The 21,891-nt window shown below is 33.2% G+C and overlaps 3 protein-coding genes across 4 annotated transcripts; 2 read left to right on the forward strand and 1 right to left on the reverse strand.

Moving 5' to 3' along the window:
• Ak2 (Adenylate kinase 2) lies at window positions 1–4,529 on the reverse strand. The gene is made up of 6 exons (XM_074136850.1): window positions 4,395–4,529; window positions 4,082–4,199; window positions 3,683–3,801; window positions 2,901–3,068; window positions 2,665–2,779; window positions 1–763 (listed from the first exon to the last, which is right to left on the reverse strand). Exons 1-6 carry the CDS (start codon window positions 4,494–4,496, stop codon window positions 645–647), a joined length of 741 nt encoding a protein of 246 aa, XP_073992951.1. The 5' UTR covers window positions 4,497–4,529; the 3' UTR covers window positions 1–644.
• Window positions 4,530–4,829: 300 nt separating this feature from the next.
• LOC141458607 (NADH-ubiquinone oxidoreductase 49 kDa subunit-like) lies at window positions 4,830–10,405 on the forward strand. Its single transcript, XM_074136843.1, has 10 exons — window positions 4,830–4,965; window positions 5,717–5,942; window positions 6,033–6,234; window positions 6,862–7,049; window positions 7,520–7,683; window positions 7,764–7,883; window positions 8,351–8,480; window positions 9,478–9,574; window positions 9,649–9,789; window positions 10,066–10,405. The coding sequence occupies exons 1-10, from the start codon at window positions 4,865–4,867 to the stop codon at window positions 10,101–10,103; spliced, it is 1,407 nt and encodes a 468-aa protein (XP_073992944.1). The 5' UTR covers window positions 4,830–4,864; the 3' UTR covers window positions 10,104–10,405.
• A 1,622-nt stretch (window positions 10,406–12,027) lies between these two features.
• LOC141458025 (NADH dehydrogenase [ubiquinone] iron-sulfur protein 2, mitochondrial-like) lies at window positions 12,028–21,765 on the forward strand. Of its 2 annotated transcripts, none has more exons than XM_074135519.1 (10): window positions 12,028–12,203; window positions 12,738–12,960; window positions 13,226–13,427; window positions 14,154–14,341; window positions 18,267–18,430; window positions 19,000–19,119; window positions 19,395–19,524; window positions 19,625–19,721; window positions 20,780–20,920; window positions 21,593–21,765. In XM_074135519.1, exons 1-10 carry the CDS (start codon window positions 12,082–12,084, stop codon window positions 21,628–21,630), a joined length of 1,425 nt encoding a protein of 474 aa, XP_073991620.1. In that variant the 5' UTR covers window positions 12,028–12,081; the 3' UTR covers window positions 21,631–21,765. The 2 variants fall into 2 exon arrangements, with proteins under 2 accessions (XP_073991620.1, XP_073991621.1); XM_074135520.1 differs by having other exon boundaries at window positions 12,038–12,190.
• The last annotated feature ends 126 nt before the right edge of the window (window positions 21,766–21,891 follow it).

Consider the following 21,891-nt stretch of genomic DNA (forward strand, 5'->3'; position numbering starts at 1 on the left):
TTAATTTAATAAATTTATTCCAGAATACATTAGTTTACACACATTGCACAAGATAAATGTTTTGTGGGCCAAAGATTTCGAGAAAGGAAGGATATTTATTAAGGAATTTTTGGAAATTATAAAAATAATTTATTTATTTTTATAAAAAAATCACTTTTGAAAGAATATCATCCACAAAATTATTTGTTGATTGATTCGATTTTTTGAACTTTCGTTTCTCAATTCGGGATGATATGATGAACTTAAATATTAATTATAAAAATAGATTTCATATATGTATAAGCGTATAAATTTGTTGTTTTTTTTTTGAAAACGGATTTTCCTTTAGTTTATTTTCTGAACGAGAGTGAATGTGCTAAGAACAAGAGAAATCTGGAAATCACTATGTTTATTCAACTTTTTTAATTCCATCCTACATTTTTATTTTCTACATAACATTTCCGCTCAAGTAGTTCAAGTTTCCTGTTTTGTTCTGTTTTTTAAATTTAGTTTCGATCCACCCGTTAAATTATTTCGATATGTATAAATATATTTGTTATGCAATACAATCCTTTTCTTTGCATTTCACCAGCAAAATTAATAAATTGTAAAATTCTTGAACGGGAGAAATGTGTTGATTCGTATTTAATTTTTTGTTTTATTTTTTAAACATTTCTTAAACGTTCCTTTGAGGATTTGTATGAGATACATTTAAAAAATATGCTTTCTATCATATTAAAAACTGTATCGGCTGGTTTGGAAGCATCAATCTTATAATGTATGCCTGGAATAAAAATTTAGTAAAAACACACACAAAAGGCGGATGTTAAAAATATTTAGCATAAAAGCAATCAAAATAAATTGGCCATCATCAGTCCTTCAAGCCAGTGATCATCAAGCTGCAGATAAACACTGGTAAATTAAGCTAGAACTATTATCTATGGAAATAAGATGTCAGAATATTTAAAAAACCGGGACAAATTCGAGCTTATTCAAAAGCGAAATTCGCCTCTTTTACTATACGGCTATGATTTAAAAGGCCAAGTAGCGAACTAATTACTAAATATTTACAACTTTGTAATAAAAATTTAGTTATTCATTATCACGACTAGAGACTGACCTGGACTCCACTCGTTAAAGGCTTTCGAACCCTCAAATACCTGTTTTCTCTAATTAACTTAAGGAGACTTTTGAAATCTCACTGCTCTAGCCTTTTGTAATCATCTACGCTCAGACAATTACTGACTCATGTGCAAGGGACTGTAATGAATCTGGCTACAGGTTTTCCAAAACAAAGTGCTGCATATCCTTTGGGAGTATCACTGAATGAAGAAACATACAGAGAGCTAGAAGTACCCACAATAAAAAAGACATAATGATTAAAACTACAAACGTATTTATACTGAACCTACGTAAACAGAGGCGGACAACTTGGACAGAATATGGTTATACTTTAACTTCAAGATGAGATACTTCCAAAATTTTATAAAAAAAACCGCCAGTGATAATTTTAAACGTGTACTTTGTTTCTTAAAGAATTCTTTATTTTTTAATTGCGTCGAAATTTCAATACAACTTGAATTGTAAGCAATTTAGCCAATGCACCTCATTCTTTATTATAGAAAAAATCCTTTTATGTATGCAGATATGCCTATCAGGCTGGGAATGAATCCCATAAATTACATGATATCAAATTTTGCGTTTAGTACAAACCGTATATATTTCACATTCACAGAAACAATCAGATAAATCATATTAATTTTGGGTGATTTTGGCTAAACGTTGTCTGTTTGTAAACTTGGGTTTGGAATTTCAAGCAAACCTCGTAAATCGTCATTATAAATTAAAAAGCCAAACTATAAAAAAAATTCTATAAAAATGTTTTCATTAATAAAAAAAAAAAATTAAATAAACCGTTTTGGAAGAATTTAAAAAAAATTTAAAAGCACACAGCGTTTGTGATCCAAGATGGTTTATTAGAACAAAATAAAATGGGCAGCCAGCCACAAAATGTTGCAAACACATCGAAAGTAGAAATATTTACTAGGAATAAATTATATATTTGTTCTCGCAACTCTTCGAGCGATTAACTGAACGATTTGACGTACCTTTGCCTCTGTAATAGTTTTTAAGCTATTTCTCTAAGAAAACTTTGAATATACAAGAAGAGAAAAGTTAGAAATTTCACTATGAAGAACCACCAAGTTCGCAGAAGAAAGGACGTTGATTATCTTGAGAGTCACCAGTATATCACACAAGGTCATTACAGTAAAAGAAGAAGCTAATTCCTTCCCTAATACTTTCTTTTAATTCAAATCTTTCCTTCGCCATCAGAATGCACCTGATAAGAACCAAGGTCTTCTTTGGACAACAGCATCTCAGACCATCTACAGGTAAATCCTTCTGCTGATTCCGTCATGTTCCAGTTCTTGATGGTGAAGTCCTCTCACTTAAAGATCACCGTTAGGATAACCAATGTGTTTCGATGAAGATTTTGAATAAAAGATCTTAGCTTCAAACAATATTTCCTATTAGAAGTATAGAATGTGCCCAATCTGAATTCCCTTAGCAGATGCACTAATTCCCACCGTTTTTAACTCTAGTTTCGGATCTCACAAAATCTGATGATGGTCTTAAAGATGATAAACAAAAAGAAATGAACTTGAAAATAATTTTTTTTAATACCTTGTTTGCGATAATAATCAATAAGCGGTGATGTTTGTTTATGGTAGCTATCTAGACGTTTCTTAAGGGCATCTACGTTGTCATCTGACCTTTTGATTAATGGCTCACCAGTCAACTAAATAATTTATATTAATATTAAATAATAATAATAATAATAATAATAATAATAATAATAATAAAATTCAAATTTTAAATAAATATGAGAAATGATGTGGATAACATCATATAAATCTTACATCATCCTTCATTGGCACTTTTGGTGGATGAAATTCTTCATGGTAAGATCTTCCACTAGCTGGGTGGAACAATCGACCAGTTATTCTTCTAACCAATAGATTGTCATCAATACTAAATTCTACTGCAGCATCTAAATATGTACGCCTTTTCTCCAACAATTTGTCCAACTGCAATATAATAAATAAAAAAGTCACAAACGAAAATTTTAACTAACAAAGCTTCTTTGATAGGAAGATCAGAGGTTTTGCGAGTATGAAAGAAAGGTTTCAAGAACTTTTTAACCTGTACAGTCTCATGATGGCTGTAGAATGACGAACCGAAGAGAAGTTATAGAATTCTTTGGTAAACCGTATTGTAGATATTGTAGCTACTATTCAATTCAATTGCGACGGTTGGGACACTTGCATAGGATGGAGAAAACCTTTGTAAGATCGGTTCGGGGCTGGCCAAAATTGAAATGTCTGCAGAATAAGAGTGAGGAGGATTTGAAATCATCAGGTCAGTTGGGGTGTAATTTATTATGATTTTCTAGACTCGTTTAAATATACACATTGCACATTAAGGGAGACTAAAGGCAGGTTTAAACGGTTAAATTTTGACGAGCTTACAGGATGATGGATGAACAAGCAGTGATATGTTCAATGATGATTCTCCAAGACGATTAATCTAGAGTGATAGTTAATAGCTAATGGTCTCTGCCTGTAAGCAGCATCAACTACTTTTAACCTTATTTCCACTACCATAAACTCACAAATTGGCACAAATAATTCTAGTAACCAACCTTTTGTGCTTGTACAATTGTCCTAGGAAATCCATCAAGAAGAAATCCGTATTTACATTCTGGCTTATCAAGATTGCTATCAATTAGATCACACACAAGATCATCACTAACCAGCTGACCTGTAGTTAAAAAAATGTTATATATAAATTAAAAAATGTGCTTTCGAATGGCCCAATATATCTAATTTAATAATAATTGAATTTTATAATTTAAAAACCTATTTAAAGCACACAAGAATTATTCTGATGTTTCAAGGTCAACTGTAATATCGTTATCATTACATAACATAAACTAACGCAACACATTACAAGGAAAAAAAAATGCCTTAAACAGGGAATTGAGAATGTATTAAGTCAACGAAGTATGATTCAAATATAAAAAAATTACAACTCATTTTACCTGCATCCATTACTTTTTTAATTCTTTGCCCAAGGGAAGATCCAGTAGCAACCTCAGCACGTAGCATATCACCTGTTGCTAGATGGCATACCGAAAAGCGGTTTTTCAGCAAAGGAGCCTACAAAAATATATATATGTATAATTTAAATCTCTTCAGTACATTGATTTAGCTTTCAATTATATTTTCAAACCCTATAATAAGAAGATATTACTATAGAAAACATATTGATAAGGAACGTTACCGTGTGTTATATTTAAATGTTAGGAGTAAAATTCATTAAGGGAATAATTTTAAAGAAATAATTAAATTTACTTGGGTTCCTTTTCCAGATCCTGGCGGTCCCAAAAATACAGCACGTAAAGTGTCTTCATTATCATCTCTGACCTGTAATGCCGGTTTAGCTTGCGGGGCCATGATGTGAATTTTGTTATTTCTTTCTCGCTTCCTTGTAGGACACTACTGTGACACAATCCCCGTTATAAAAAGCAGTCGATTTGTCTTAAACGAGTGGAACCTTTTAATATGGGTCACGTGCTAGATCGTTATTTCGAAGGCGTTAATACCAACTAGGCAAATATAACAATTTCAAATTTATATTAAATAATTCTATTGTTCCATTTTGTAATGATTTCAATAAAAAATAAACTAAAACAAATGTACAACATAATAAGAACGACAATATTAGAGAATTTGGACAAACTACTGAAGGTAGCCATCAATGGCAGTGGTTGAGGTAAGGTAACACCAGCTGTATTTTGGTGCAAAATATTTCCAACGGAAAGATGGCAGCAGCTTTGGCAAATGCTGCATTAAAAACAAGCTCCCTAGGAGTAGCAGTTAGTCGAAGTTTTTTAAAAAATTGCTGTCCTCTTTTTATTGCAAGGTAAGAATTTTTCTTTGTGTATTATGAAAATTAGGGAATCTAATTATAGCTGATTTGTTAACATGAGTTTCAATAAAAATAGATTTGATCACGCAGTAATTGAATAGAATTTGTTGTTTATTCTTTCGAAAAATTTTAATAATGATCTACAATTAAGGTCATCGTATAGAAAATGAAATGTGTAGTATGAATATCGGGTCGTTTGAAGGTTATTATCAAAGTACAAGCTGCTAGGTGCGTAATTTAATTTTAATTTTTGGCAATTCCCGCGCAGCAATTGATAAAGCAGTCGTTTCAGTTTCATATTTTAAAGGTTTTTAGAGTCCAAGTATGAATAAATATACAACTTGGAATACGGCAGTATCAGATGAAGTAGTTTGCGGTGCAGCTTCTCAAGTGAGTTGTTGTTAATTGAGGGTTATATAATCAAGTTAAATGAGAATTTGAACAAGGTGGCAACTGCTAATTTTCGAAAGCCAGATCAAAAGCTCCTTGCCCTCAACAATAAGTCTCCCTCTATTACCCATCCTATTCAAGCCGGCATTTTGATGAGCTGATGAACAGGAGCAGCATTATCATTCACGAAATGCGGAATTCTTTTGTTTAGTCACAGTGTTTGCCCCAAAATATGTTATCTAACGGTAGATAAGTATGCTGTGTTAAACATCTTAACGTAGTAAAGTAGCACCACTTTAATTTGTTTATATAATGTAATTAAGCTCCTATTTCACTAAAATATTTATTATTTTAGCTCGAATAGATATGCATCAAAATGGTATCCAGATATAGATTTTTTCAAACAACAAGGTGGCCCTGTTATGTACCCTGATGAGATCACATCCAAATGGAAGGTGAAACAATGGAATCCAGAGTATCCAATAGCAGAGAAAGCTGTGAGAAATTTGTCTTTAAACTTTGGTCCACAGCATCCTGCAGCCCATGGCGTACTTAGGCTGGTTCTTGAACTTGATGGAGAGGTAAGTTTTAAGATATTAAACATTCATAAAAACTAATGAAATGAGTTTCAATGAGTGTTTTGATCTATTGAATTCACAATTTTTGTGCAGTATGTGGTACGAGCTGATCCGCACATTGGACTTCTACATAGAGGAACAGAGAAATTAATTGAGTACAAAACTTATACGCAAGCTTTGCCATATTTTGACAGATTGGATTATGTTTCAATGATGTGCAACGAGCAGTGCTACTCTCTCGCAGTGGAAAAATTATTAAATATTGATGTTCCAATAAGAGCAAAATATATTAGAAGTGAGTAATTATACTTAATAATTCATAGCCGTAAAATATTTCACGGAAAAACGCAAGATTTATTGGCTACATTATAAACATTCATTTTTTTTTTCAAAAGGGGAAAATTATGAGAGTAGAAAGTATAGTTTCCTTACGCTTTGTGCTTATAATTTAAAGTATCAATAAAGAAACTGCTTTTCTTGTAATAATGTTTAGTTATTCTCAAACTTGACGCTATCGTGGACTACGCACATAACACCAAAATTAAGGCATAATTACCAAACTCAGACAGCTCTCGTTTCCGATTAATCGATGGTCACTTTTAAAAGACTTTGGACATTTTTTATCACGTATTATCTTTCCCATTTTTTTATTTAATTGTAATAAAAGTTGACATAAGTTTATATTTGTTAAAAACTGTAAATGTATGAAGAAAACCCACTCTTAAAATTTCCTACTGAGAGCACTTAAATGTTTCTTAACATCAAATTGAAGCTAACTACTGAGTAATTATTTAAGTAATAATTTGTATTCCTGATTGGATTTTTGTGTCAGTATTTATTGAAAATAATTAACATGCAATTTTATTCGTGAAATTAAGGTCTATAATAATAATAATGAAAATAGTTTAATTTTCTTTTTTAGCACTGTTTGCTGAAATTACCAGACTTTTGAATCACATAATGGCCGTGGGAACGCATGCTCTTGATATTGGGGCTATGACGCCATTCTTCTGGCTGTTTGAAGAACGTGAAAAAATGATGGAATTTTATGAAAGAGTTTCCGGCGCTAGGATGCATGCTGCGTATATAAGACCTGGTGGAGTTGCTTTGGTAAATATATATATTTTTTCTACAATTATTAAATTCAAGTCCTGATAGTGAGATGTTGGAATTAAACGCACCTCTCTTAGGCTCCTGGTTAGATCTTTTACTACGTACAATAGTTTGGGGATAGCTATCTGTAAACTATGTGAATGACCCTATTTTAGAGTGGGCAAGGCAGAGTAAAAACATGCATCCATATTATAACGGATTAGTTTGGCATCTAACTGGCCTGTATCAAAGGATATCTCTGGAACCTCAAGCATTCTCGATGAACAAATGCCTTTGTAGAACACTAAACTTTTTATTGGTGAAACTCTTTATCAAGGCGTGCTATTGACTGTAGGGAAATAAGGTAATGGGCATCCTACCTGCTTCCTTTTATAAAGCAGCAACCTTCAATCACCCTCCAGTACTGTTGAAGTCTTAATTTTTAATTTATCTGTCCGAAAATTTCTTGATGACGTTCATTTTTACAGGATATACCGTTAGGGTTGTTAGAAGATATTTATGATTTTATAACCAAATTCCCTGAACGCTTGGACGAAACTGAAGATATGCTTACTAATAACAGGATATGGAAAGAAAGAACCATAGATGTTGGAATCGTCAGCGCAGAAGATGCTCTTAATTATGGATTTAGGTTAGAATTACTAACGTTGATTTTAATTATTTTTGTGAAAAACGTTTTCAGCATTATTTTATTTTGTTTACATTGTTTAGCGGTGTCATGTTAAGAGGATCTGGAATAAAATGGGACCTTAGAAAAGCGCAGCCTTATGATGCCTACCATCTTGTGGAATTTGATGTTCCTCTTGGAACCAAAGGAGATTGTTACGATAGGTATGCAGGAAGTTACTTATTACGGCTATTTTTACTTTGCTTTCAATACTTTCGAGAAAAATATTAGAGCTCCTTTTAGTAAAGGGAATTGTTACTTATCTTCTAGTAGTTTAAGAAAGGTTGAACCAGTTATTTAGAAGAAGAGGGCTAGTCCCTTCCATTTTTGCGAAAAAGCTGTCGCTTCTACGTTCTTAAGCTCATCACTATGTTTAGGGAAGGATATTTAGGAAATATGAGACATGTGTAAAGTTTAAAAATAATAATAGATTAGGAAATATATTATTAAAATTATAATAATCGGAATTAGAGAAAGAGTAGTGGAGTGTTCACCTCAGAAGTTTCACTTTTTCTGAGCATTTTGATGTCTCTTGAATGTTGACTGGGAAATCGTTTTGAATTTTTTTCAATTTTCACTTTCTTAAGTTATATGAATTTTTATTTTTTAATCTTTTATTTCTTTCTTTTAGATATCTTTGTCGAGTGGAAGAGATGCGACAATCAATGAAAATTATAGAGCAATGTCTAAATCAAATGCCAGAAGGTGAAATTAAAACGGACGATATGAAGATATCGACTCCTTCAAGAGCGGAAATGAAGGTAGGTAATCTCTCGTAAAAATCTGCAAGAACTTTTATCTATTGAGTAATATATAAGAAGAAGAAAAATTACCTGGAAAACTCCTAAGATTTGCTTCAAAGTTTTTGTACAATTATTGCGCATAAGAATTTTACACTTTTGGTTCAAATTGTGTGTTTAAAGAAAATTTAATTATGTACAATGCGGTAACAGTAAGTCGTGAGCGTGTCATCTCGAGATTCTTACTTTATTAATTTATCTTGCCACTTTTAAACAAGGTTTTTCTGGAAATTTTCAGCAAATTCAAATGTAATTTAAATGGTGTAAGATGACTATTTCTGGCTTTTCATAAACAAATACCATTTATGGGTTGGTGGCCAATCAAATTAGATGTTCAGGGGTGGAAACGAAAGAAATAGAATTCAATATTTTCAGTTCGTTAGGAAATTGTTCAAAGTTTGTAATTGCAAAAAAAATATATATATATATTTGTTCAACCTTATTGAGGCATAAAGGCCACAAATTTAGAGCGTAGGTAGGCCATTTTCAGCCATCCTTTTTTTTTTTTTTTTTTTTTTTTTTTTTTTTTTTTTTTTTTTTTTTTTTTTTTTTTTTTTTTTTTTTGGCGCATCAACAGCTGAGGTCATTAGCGCCCGGAGCTTTTTCCAGTGCACTGCGGGCCTCCGGACAGTGTTCTCTCGTTACAGACAACACTGTCCATCACCGGACAGCGAGCTGTAAGAAGCTCCTAGGAAGAGAAAATCTAAGGGTCAGCTGCTGGATTCGAACCCGGGACCTCCGCGTGGGAGTCCAGTATGCTAACCTCATAGCTAATCCCTTCCCTCAGCCATTCTTTGCACACTCATTGCTCAACTAAACACTTATTGGTGTTTTTAAATAAACTACACAGTTTAAGAAATTTACCCATTTTCCACCAAAAAAAATGGTAGTTTTTTTGTAATATTGTTTTCCTTACAATCTTTCCAAATAAAAACAGTATTTTCCATTATCATTGCAGACATCCATGGAAGCCTTAATTCATCATTTCAAATTATTCACCCAAGGATATCAAGTACCGGCCGGAGCAACTTATACAGCTGTAGAAGCACCAAAAGGTATTGCATCTATTTATTTGATGCTTTGTTTTTAAATGATTCAACATTTTTATCATTAATATTTTTGTATCTAGGTGAATTCGGTGTGTATTTAGTATCAGATGGAGGTTCACGGCCTTATAGATGCAAGATTAAAGCACCTGGTTTTGCCCATTTAGCAGCTCTAGAAAAACTAGGCAAAGGACTGCTGCTAGCTGATATTGTTGCCATCATTGGTAAGACATAATTGTAACTTACTCCAGTTCGGGGGGAAAAAATATTGCGAACCAGGCGGTTTTCCTCTCTTTTTTTCCCCCTTTTTTCAATTCCCTTCGTTCATCAAACTTTTCTAGTTAAAAAAGTTTAGAAACATAGATGCTACGCTTCTGAATCGATTTTCTTAGAACTAAGTACACATATTGAACACTTCTACTGCTTTTATTAATGTTTTTTGTCGTCTTCCGGGAAATTAAAAAAAAAAATCAACTAATTATTGTTTTAATATGTTTCAGGAACATTGGATGTTGTATTTGGCGAAATTGATCGATAAGAGGGTTATCATTTCTGACAAATAGTGTAAAATAGTTTAATTATTTATGAATTGTTTAGAGCAATTGGATTTACCCGAACAATTGAAGCAATTTTTGTTTATTGTAAATATAGACATATATTTTTTAACATAATTTGAAAGTAATAATTTGCTTTCCTTATAATTTTTGATCCAGAAATTATTTCATGTTATGAATTGATATTTATTCTTCATCAATCGGAGAAAGTTCTGTTCGATTAAGAACTAATAAGTTGTATATAATAAAAACAGAAAATAAACTAATCTTTGTTTTTCCATTTTAATGCCCTAGTTCTACCATTATTTACTTCAATTATCTGAAATTTCTAAAGATAGTTCTTGAATCGTATGCTGCGGAATAAATATAAATACCCTGTCTGTATCATCTAGCACTTATTTCTTATTGAAAAATGCCCATATTTCTGACTAAACCATGAGTATAATATCACATTTAGGAGATCTTTGTTCCCATATTTCAAGATATCAACGAATCGGACTGTACCGTACCATCCACTACAGAACTAGCTTCGAAATAAAATGTAAGAAGGAAAAATGCTGAATTTCTGATCAAGTTAACAGCATATTCTCACTTTTAGTGTTTGTACACTATAATTTCCAGATAAGGACGGCTCTGACGGCATTTTCCAGCCCTGTCTTAAGAATCATATTACTTAGGAAAAAATGCAATGTTTTCAGACGAAAGTAAGAGAATATACACTCAATTTAGTTTGATTTTTGCATTAACATTTACGGATTATGTCGACTTCGTCTGCACCACCTACTAGAGACTTTGAAATAGAACGTTTAAAGGAGAAATGCAGTATTTCAAGGTTTACTAAAAGAATATAACGACATTTAGTGTGGTAATATAATGACACTAGTGTAAAATTAAAAGGTGAAATGAGTAATTAAATTAAATTAAAAAATAATTTGGCCCGAATTTGGAACTGCAATTGCAAAATTAATAGTTTGTAAAAATAACAGACGTAACTTCCACCAGGCAACCCTTTGTTTGCGTTCCAACTCTGGATTAATTATTAACACGCTGAAACCGAAATCTTAATTCTCCTTGTTAAACTAGACGAGGATTCCCCTTGTATTTTCATTAATTTTGAAACTTCAAAAGATTGACTGCCATAAAAGAAGACGGCTAATCTTCAGAATAGCGACCGGGACCGTTTTAGTTTTTTGATCGTGTTATTTACTGCGAAATGTTTGATTTAATTGACTTACGCCTCATGATTTCTTCCACAAAAGGGGTCCACTGAGGCTCTGTCGCCCAAAAGCCCAAAAAAAGCTGGAGCTGGCCAGTTATGGTACAAAGAAAAATCTATAATAATTTCTGCCCATTTACGAGAGTATAATCTCATTTAGTTTAATAGTATCACTCTTTTGCTTTGCTATTGATTGTTGGAGGAAGAATTTTTTGTTTATGTCAAATTGTTTGACAGTACATTATTCCTTTTCTGATTTTCTTTTTAACTATATAATTTGTTTCAGATTTTGAAAATTATTGGGATTCGATGAAACGTTATCTTTATTATGAGGCACATTAAGAAATATAGTTTTTTGAGTTTTATCAATGATTCTATAAAAATAATTGTGAAATTATAATTCTATTTCTACTTTATGCCGCTAGATGACTGATGCTTCTAGTTTGTGCGTATAGGTTTTTCTGGGTTATCTTTCTGTTGTTACTATATTCTATTATCATTTAAAAATCACGACTTAATACGATGTATTCACAGTGTATTTATAACAAATACTTTGATAACATGTCAGTATTAATGAAACTTATGTTTTAATTAAGAATTTTAGGATATAATTGTAGTTAGTAATGGTTAAGTAAATGAAACTCTCACACACCTGTTTTTACATCAGATTTTTTAAAGAGTGAAAATGAAGATTTATTTTTTTCTTTAATTAAGAATTTTCTCAGCTGGTAAATGAAATTAGTAAAATGTACGCAGCATTACATAATGTTCAAGGGATAATTGGTAGAAAGGTTTTAAGCTGGCGAATACTTAATAAAACATTCAATCAAACGAGATATAGTAGTTCGAATGAGAGTAAGTTCGTAAGGTAGTTATTTCCTTTTTACTCAGTGAATTTTTCGGTTATTATAGAAAAAAAATATTTTCTGGAAATTGACTGCTAAACTTAATGCAAACTTGGAGATAAATGTTTGAAAAGTTAATGCTGAGATACTTTTTTTCCTGAAGTATAACTAGTATTTTTGTGGTTGGCTGTTTTACTTTAATGAATATGGAAAGTATAAGACTTGCCAATTGATACTTTAAAGTATAATATAAAAGTTTTATACTTAAAAAGAAGTAAAGAAGTAGGGATCGAAATAAGTGGTAGTCTGATGGAGTAACTCACACATTGACAGGTTTTGGTAAAGGCAATCAGTTTGCCGAAATATCGGTAAAAAAAAAGAAGTATTTTATTTCCGTACCACTCTGAATAGAAATTAATTTATATAGGCTATTTATGTAGTAACCTAAAAAATAACTTTATAATGCTTATCTATCCTAACAATATTTTTCTAGCTAAATTGGGCACATGAATACAAAATCCAATTATTAGTGTAGTTTTTTTTTTTTTTTTTTACAGTGGCAAGAAAATATGGTACCCAGATATAGAACATTTCGCAGAACAAAGTGGCCCGGTTATGTATCCGGATGAGGTAACATCCAAGTGGTGGGTTAGGCACTGGAATCCGGAATCTGCCTGTCCAGCTAAAGAAAAATGTTTTCGCACTATGACAATCAATTTCGGGCCTCAACATCCAGCAGCTCATGGTGTCCTAAGATTAATATTGGAACTAGATGGCGAGGTAAGTTTGTGCAGACTATAGCTTTAGCTGGAGTTTCAACATACACGATTTGCTCTTTCTCCAGTGGCTTACATAATAATATTTTAGCTCACTTACTGTCTTCAGACAATTGGTTTTCCATCAATAAGTGTGGACGTAGGAATAATGACGATTATGTCACAGGAATCATTGTATAACAATAATTAGTATTATTGTTCACACGTTCTTAATTCAGATATTATATTACCATACTCCATTAGCTTAATATCCGGCAATCTTGTTCTAGTATGTCGTTCGAGCAGATCCACATGTAGGACTGCTCCATCGTGGCACGGAGAAATTGATCGAATACAAAACTTACTTGCAATCTATGCCATATTTCGATCGACTTGATTACATATCCTGTGTTTGCAGTGAACTAGTATTCTGCATAGCTGTTGAAAAATTGATGAATATAGAGGTACCAATCAGAGCGAAGTACATTAGAAGTAAGTCTTAAGAATTTTATATAAATTCTAAAAACATTAGTAGAAAATTTAGATTCCTCTCTTTTTCTGAGTGGAATTGGGTTATCGTTTCATGCCTTTTTTCCGAAGTTAAAGGGTGGTACAATGTTTGACCCGGACTAAGATTTGAGGGACCCGTACTCTCTTGACATTGAAAAATATATCGTAAGAATAGTCACTGAAGATTGAACGTAAGTTATGATCGTGACTGTTCGGTAGAGCCTTCAGGCATAAGGCAGTCGAAAAGGGTTTTTGTAAAATGCATAAAGTTCGTTTCTTTGAAGATGGTAAAAAACATAGCCTTAACTTTGACCTCCCTGGCTCCTCACCAGACAATCTTAGTCTAAATAATCAGACAGTTCTGGAGGATATGCTCTTATTAGCACCCTTTTGGGAGGCGATGGCCAAGCCTTTCGGACCACCTCGCCTGGAGTATAATCTACTAATATTATTTAGTTTGTATAACCGATCGTCACGTGAAATAACACTTTAGAGGGAATATTAACTTCTAACCTTTTCCCGGAATTGCCGTACAAAGAATTTTCATAGAAAAATATTTACAAAAATAGTTACAGATCTATGTATGTGTAATGTATGTAATTGAAAGAAAATCTTAAGCAGTATATTATGAAAATTTAACCAAAATGAATATATAATGAAAATTCCAGAAATAAGTGGACTTTCTTATATTTGTTTCTTCTGTAACAGCGATGCTGTGTGAATTGACACGTCTCACAAATCACACGTTAGGCGTGGGCGCTCACATTCTAGACGTAGGCGCCATTACACCATTGTTTTGGTTTTTTGAAGAACGAGAGAAAATGTATGAATTCTTTGAGAGAGCCTGCGGAGCAAGAATGCATACTGCTTACGTGAGACCCGGAGGAGTAGCTCAGGTAAGTGTAGTCCATTTCAAAATTTATCACGCTTTGAATAGAAAACGAATTGGTTTAAAAATACTTACAGAAATCCAGGAAAAAGCACTTTCTTGTAACGCCTAACATCTCTAGCTTTTCCAATTTGGATTAGGAGGTTGTACAATTTTTTTTATCAAAGATTCTAATTACTTCTTGCGAAAAAAAGTAAAATGAAGTAATGCCTATTTCAGGCGACTAACAAATATTCTTTACTGTAAATTTCTTTTATTAACCATTAAATAAAATGCAAGGCTTAAAGACCGGGAATCGAACCCAGTACTTTTTTGGCTCTTTAACCGATCGCAAACAGTGAAGCCTACGAAATGTCCATACATTTTACTTTATATAGTATACTTTATTTATATGTATACAAGCACTTCTCTAACGACGTTTCTGTTTCATTACATAACTAATAATACTTTAACTTATTACTGAAATCCTTTGGAAGGAAGAAACTGCACGACCAAAGATACCCTGATGTTTTAACGAAGAGGTTGCAGGACTTGTCCTGTTGTCTTGGCTTTAGAGTTAGGTTTCTAGTCCGGGTTGCTTGCTAACTAAGATTGGGGAGGTTTTTTTGGGGGGTGGGGCGGTTCTTGAATAGGCGTTTGTCACTGCGATCTTTGTCTAACGTGGTCCAGAAGCTGTTCCGAGGGACATTCCCATTATTACGAGGGTCGTTTGAAAAGTCCGTGCAAAAATAAAAACTACTTAATTTTTTGGGGTAAACCTTTTTTATTTTTCAACATAGTCTCCTTTTAGGCTTATACACTTGGTCCAACGCTGCTCTAGTTTGTTGATCCCTTCCGAATAATAGGATTTGTCCAAGTCTGAAAAATAGCCATTCGTTTCTGCAATCACCTCCTCGTTTGAATAAAATCTCTTTCCCGCCAGCCATTTCTTCATATTGGGGAACAAATAGTAGTCCGAGGGAGCCAAGTCTGGAGAATAAGGGGGGATGTGAAACGAGTTGGAACCCTATTTCCATTAATTTTGCGACCACAACTGCTGAGGTGTGAGCTGGTGCGTTGTCGTGATGGAAAAGGACTTTTTTTGTGGGCCAATCGTGGGCGTTTTTCTTGCAGCTCGGTTTTCAAACGGTCCAATAACGATAAATAATATGCACCTGTAATAGTTTTACCCTTTTCCAGATAGTCGATGAGGATTATTCCTTGCGAATCCCAAAAGACAGTCGCCATAATCTTTCCGGCCGAAGGAACGGTCTTCGCCTTTTTTGGCGCAGATTCCCCCTTGGTAACCCATTGTTTAGATTGTTCTTTGGTCTCAGGAGTGTAGTGATGTATCCATGTTTCATCCACAGTGACGAAACGACGCTTAAAGTCCTGCGGATTCTTCTGGAACAGCTGCAAACCGTCCTTGCAACACTCCACACGATTTCGTTTTTGGTCAAGCGTGAGCAATCGCGGCACCCATCTTGCGGATAGCTTTGTCATGTCCAAATGTTGATGCAAATTATTATGTACCCGTTCATTCGAGATGCCCACAGCACTAGCAATCTCACGCACCTTCACTGTTCTGTCATCCATCACCATATCATGGATTTTATCAATGATTTCTGGAGTAGTAACCTCAACAGGGCGTCCAGAACGTTCAGCGTCACTTGTGCCCATATGGCCAATCCGAAAATTTTGAAACCACTTATAAACTGTTCTAATCGAAGGTGCAGAGTCACCATAATGTTTATCAAGCTTCTCTTTAGTCTCCTGAGGCGTTTTGCCTTTCATAAAGTAGTGTTTAATCAACACACGAAATTCTTTTCCGTCCATTTTTTGAAAATCACTCGACTTCCTCGATTCAAACGAATGCCAAACACAATGAAATAGACCGATCTGGCTGAAACTTGGTGTGTGTTCTTCCAAGAGATGCTACTAACTAAACATAACCTCGATACGCGCCAGTGGTGCTATCTCTCTGACTTTGCACAGACTTTTCAAACGACCCTCGTACAATCTATATAGCTAGGCGACCATGTAATGTATACTGGAAATTTTTTGGCGAGAAAATTACAATCATTGAAATATCCATACTGTGAAGTGGTCTTCCTTTTTAAACAAGATTCTCCAAACTTGGCATTGAAGCATCTCATTTAATTCTACTTAATACTATCAATGTTTTAATAAGGACGTTCATTAGAATAAAAAGGTACTTTATACTACTCTAAAGTACCCTAAGAGGTACTTATGAAAAGTTCTACTCACAGCCCTGTCCCATTATGGCCCATAATAGAATTTTCTTGGAAAAATGTTACAAATAAAAGTTTTAAATCTACATGTGTTCAATTAGTATGCGTAATTTGAGGAAAATCTTTGAAAAGCCATTTTTTTTTAAAGAAAATCTTGAAGAAGTAAAAAAATATTGTAATTGGTTGTTCAGGTTAAGATAATATGAGAGTTGATATAAAAATATCTCAATAGGATGAAAAAATAACTGCCAGTTTCAGTCATGATAAACTTTATTATGCCGAGCTTTCGAACTAGGGACTAGGTCATCTTCAGGACTGTGGAACATATTTACAGTGTGTTAACAATAAATATATTACAATGAATATGTATAATATGACGAAATTTATATTGATTTATATTTATATATTGTGATGAAAAAATATTTACCTAATTTACAATGTACTTACGCCAACACTGTCTTCCTCAAAACCAAACACATATCACTCACAGACCGATCATACTCAGTCCATGAACAGACAAGACAGAAGACACTCCAACCCTATGATTTAAAATAGAATAGTACATTGTAAATTACGTAAATATTTTTCCATCACAATATATAAATATAAATCAATATGAATTTCGTCACATTATACATATTCATTGTAATAAAATTATTGTTAACGCACTGTAAATATGTTTCCCTAATCCAGCTCGCAGCTCGCGAGCCGCATGCGGCTCTTTTATCCAAATTTTGTGGCTCTTCAGCCTGTCCAAAATATATTGTATATTTTAATTTTATTGAAACAAATGAAAATTTCATTTATTAAAGTAAAGATATTCTTTCAAAAAGAATTTTAAATGTGATAGGTTTGAAATTGAATAGAATTATATTAAAATACAGTACGTAATTATACAATACTTTCATTCAAACACAGGTTTAGGTATTATTTATTTACTTCGCAATATGTGAAAATAAATGTATAAAACATTTAAATATTATTGAATATCATAAAATAATAATTTGTGAATACAAATGATCTACAGAGTGTGTTTACACTACCATCCTTGCGGCTCTTGGTAAGATTTATTAAAATTATTTAAGGAAAAATGGCTCTCTATTTGAAATAGGTTACCGACCCCTGCCCTAGTCCACAAGTCAAAAACTCGGCATAATAAAGTTTATCATGACTAAAACTGGCAATAATTTTTCATCCTATTGAAACTATAAATCAGTCACCAAAAATAATGAACAGTAAAAATATCTCTTTGTAACCGGCAGGTCCCATTTTGGGCTTTCCCAAAAACATAGTCAGCTTTCTGAGATTTTTTTTGTTTTCATTTTTGATCTCAGTGACCCACATCATACTCTGAGTCTGTGTTCTAAAAACCATTTTTTTTTTTAGCCTCAAAATAAGATATAATTTTTGAAATAATTTGAAACGGGCACCAAGGATTTACCAAAAAAACTTAAGAATGTTCACTGCCTCTTATACTTTTAAAGTAAAGAAATGCCTATTTTTTTTTTTTTTTTTTTGGCAGGGCTGAACGTCCAACTTCTAAATTAGCTGTTTATTTGTTAAATTATAATTATTGCAATAAAAGATGTCCTATGAATGTTCGATCTAATTTGAGGGGTAGAGGAAAAAATGGTTTACAGGAAATATGAAGGTTTCCTTACTTGAAAATCCAATACCATTTCAAGCTCCATATCTTTTCAGGACTTACCCATAGGATTCCTCCATGATCTTTATGATTTTATTAGAAAATATAGAGACAGACTGGACGAAATAGAAGATGTAGTAACGGATAATCGTATCTGGAAGGAAAGAACAATCGGCGTTGGCGTTATTTCCGCTGAAGATGCTCTTAATTTTGCTTGTAGGTAAGTAGGCAAAATGGATGAATACTAGTCACATGAAAAGAATGTCATTTTATTGCAATTTTAGCCCTAGGATTAGGGCATTTCTTTAATCCTTCATTATCTCTTTTCGCAACTCCATTAGATGTAAATAGATTGCAATAGTTTGCTGTTTTATTGTCTTTAAGTAAGTGGTGTAGTCTAGTGAGCTTAGATAACCAGCTCACGTTACCACTGTCACAGGTTCGCAGCTCGCTGAGTACGAACGTAGAACTCTTCACTTATTGTCTTTAAAGCTATCACAAAAAAAAAAATTCTAACGGAAGTAAGGATTAAATGATCTGCTAAAAATTACTTTTTTTTTTTTTTTGCAAACATTGTTCCAAAACTTGTGTAAATGTAAGAGAAAGATGTGTTAGTATTACCCAATAATATTTTTGTTGCTTTTTGTTTCGAATATCTTTAGGGGGCCCATCTTCAGAAGCTTCTTTATTATAGTACAGATAACTTCGCAATCAGTTAAACGATTTAATTTATCCGGTTTTCCAATTCTAATGAATTTGTTTATTTATATATTTTTAAACATGTTATAGTGGACCAATTTTGAGAGGTTCTGGTATCAAGTGGGACATGAGAAAGGTACAACCTTACGATGCGTATCCTTTCGTGGACTTTGATGTGCCAATCGGAACACACGGCGACTGCTATGACAGGTAATTGATTTAACTTAAATCGAATATCGATATGTTTGGTTGGAACAGTGGGGCCATTGATAAATAGGAACCTAGATCATCTCAACAGTTCTGTAGTGAGGCTACAATAAGTAGCTGCAGGCCTTTGCAGCTTTTTAATTGGAAAAAAAATTCATTCATCATTTTCATTCATTTTATACCTTGACGTGTATAACATAATTTTAACAATAATTGAGGTTAACGAATTAGATAATAAATATTCATTACAAATTATTTGTGCTTTTTTTTTTTTTTAGATACCTGTGCCGAATGCTAGAAATGCGAGAATCTTTGAAAATAATGGAACAATGTATAAATCAGATGCCAGAAGGGGAAATTAAAACAGATGATATGAAAATTTCCCCGCCAAAAAGAGCAGAAATGAAGGTTAGTTTTTTGATTAATAAAACCTAGAAAACAAAAAACGGTAGGAATATCCGGATAGTCATTTTAGGATTTATTTTTTTCCTTTAATTTTAATATCCAGACATCCATGGAAGCGCTGATCCATCACTTCAAGCTGTTCTCGCAAGGATTCGAGGTGCCACCTGGTGCTACATATACGGCCGTAGAGACTCCTAAAGGTGAGCACAAATGTAATACGTAATTTTGTGATTTAATACATGTCTTGAATAAACTTTTAAGCACAAAACTTTAAACGTGAAAACTTAGAAAGGGAAGAATTATTAAACTTAAATACTAGTTTGGGTAGATTGAGACTTTAATAATTTCACATCCACACTCCTATAAGTTAGGCCCCATTAACTTCTAGGCTCTTCTTTAACTGTCCTCTCCATATGCTTAAAAACAGACCAAAATAATTTAAACCGATCTTGCACTTAAGAAGCCGGATTTGTTTTTAAACCCCGGTATCTCTTATGAGATGAGAAGTGGGCGGGGAACAATGGGCATTTTGGATTGTCTGCGTTCCTTCCCCTTTCTGGTGGAACCGCCCGACTAATACAATCTACAATCTGTTGTTGGAAAGTGTTGCTGGATTTAAAGGTAAAAATATTCTTGGTAATAAGACCTGTAAAGCTAAGATGTATTGTGGTGCTGGGTTCGATTCCCGGTCTTAGGCCTAGGGTTTTATTTAATGGTTATTACGTATGAGAAATTTACAGTAAAGTATGTTTGCTAGTCGCCTCCGTCCGCGACATCTAATTGGTAGTTGGACGTAAAGCCCACCTGAAAAAATAGGCAATTACTTATTCTTGGTAATAAATTATTATTATATTAAGTATTGTGCTTAATATTATAATGTCAGCAAAATACACTTATTTAAAAGTGAGAATACAAAAAAAACAAAAACATTCTAAACAATAAATAAAAGCAACCTTGCTAAGTTGGGGCTGTAAAACATGTTGTTAACAATGACAAACCCAGGTTCCTAACTATTAGTAGAATCTTTAAGTTACATTATTAATTAAATATAATTTTAAATTGTTAACTCGGTGATTTCATCGTGAAAATAGTTCTGAAATTCAAATTTCGTTTCATATTACGACTGCTGGTTAAACAAAAGAAAAAGACAAGTACATATTATATAAATAAAAAAGGGCTATAGGGGTTATGTTTTTTATGTGGAAGGGTTCGGGAATGGATATGGTTTTTCGGTAATTTAATTAATTTTTTCCAACAGGTGAACTGGGAGTCTATCTAGTTTCAGACGGATCGTCCCGACCGTATAGATGCCGTATAAGATCGCCTGGATTCACCCATTTGGCTACAATGAAAACAATGGGGCCTAATCATTTTCTAGCCGACGTGGTCGCCATTGTAGGTTAGTAACTTTCTTTTAAAAAATTTTAAAGATATACTCTGGGAATGTGTATCAAGATGATTGTTTATTTTGGCTTTCATTATCTCAAAATGACCTATACTTAGTGAAAACATTGGTCCATCACTTCAAGCTGTTCTTGCTAGGACGTGCCGCCTAGTGTTATATTTCTCTGAACTCTGGTTCAACACAAGTTCTGAAGATAAACAAGAATGCGGTATCTTTCCCTTACATCTTTCGCTAAATCTTTAAATCTCCCTAAGAATATCTTAGCAAGGCTTCTTTATTAATAATAAAGTAAAAATTCATTTTTCTGTATAGATTTGCTGCGTTTCAGTCTATTCCTACTTAATTCTGAAACTCCTGCGCTTTTAGTCCCGTAATTCCGCGGGCATAATTACTCAGATCAGGAAACCTTTCTTTAAGCAATTTCTTACCTCAGAACAGTACATTCTTGACTAGAAGCTGTGGGAGAGTTCTTCAGTGCTCTTTAAAAGCTACTCGCTTGCCTTTGAAACCTCTATCTCGTTTCTTTTAAAAGAAGCAGCACTACAACGGTAAATATTAAGGTGGACTGAGGATGGCTATCTACTTGTCTAAATCTCTGATAAAGAAACATGGATGTAATCCAATCATCTTCAAAAAAAGAAAAATAATTAACAACTGGTTTTCCAGGTTCTTTGGACGTAGTTTTTGGTGAGGTAGATCGATGAATTATTCGATTGTTTTTGTGTTTTGGTTTTCTAGTTTGGGAGAAGACCCAAAGATTATGGAAGTTGCTTAAAATAAAGAAATAAATAATAGAAAAGAGGGCTAAAATTTAAAAAAATAAACTTTTTTTAACAAGTGTTTTGCAGTTTTTTTAAAGTAGCTCTTTCAGAAACGCGCTAGTTCTGTTTGGGCTCAACTAGGGATTATTTTAAGACAGTATAAATGCATGTAAGAAGAATGACCGTCAGTGATGAAACATTGAA

This window comes from Rhodnius prolixus, unplaced genomic scaffold (assembly GCF_049639745.1).
Source record: "Rhodnius prolixus isolate KJV_2025 unplaced genomic scaffold, Rpr scaffold_5, whole genome shotgun sequence".
Classification (NCBI taxonomy): domain Eukaryota; kingdom Metazoa; phylum Arthropoda; class Insecta; order Hemiptera; family Reduviidae; genus Rhodnius; species Rhodnius prolixus.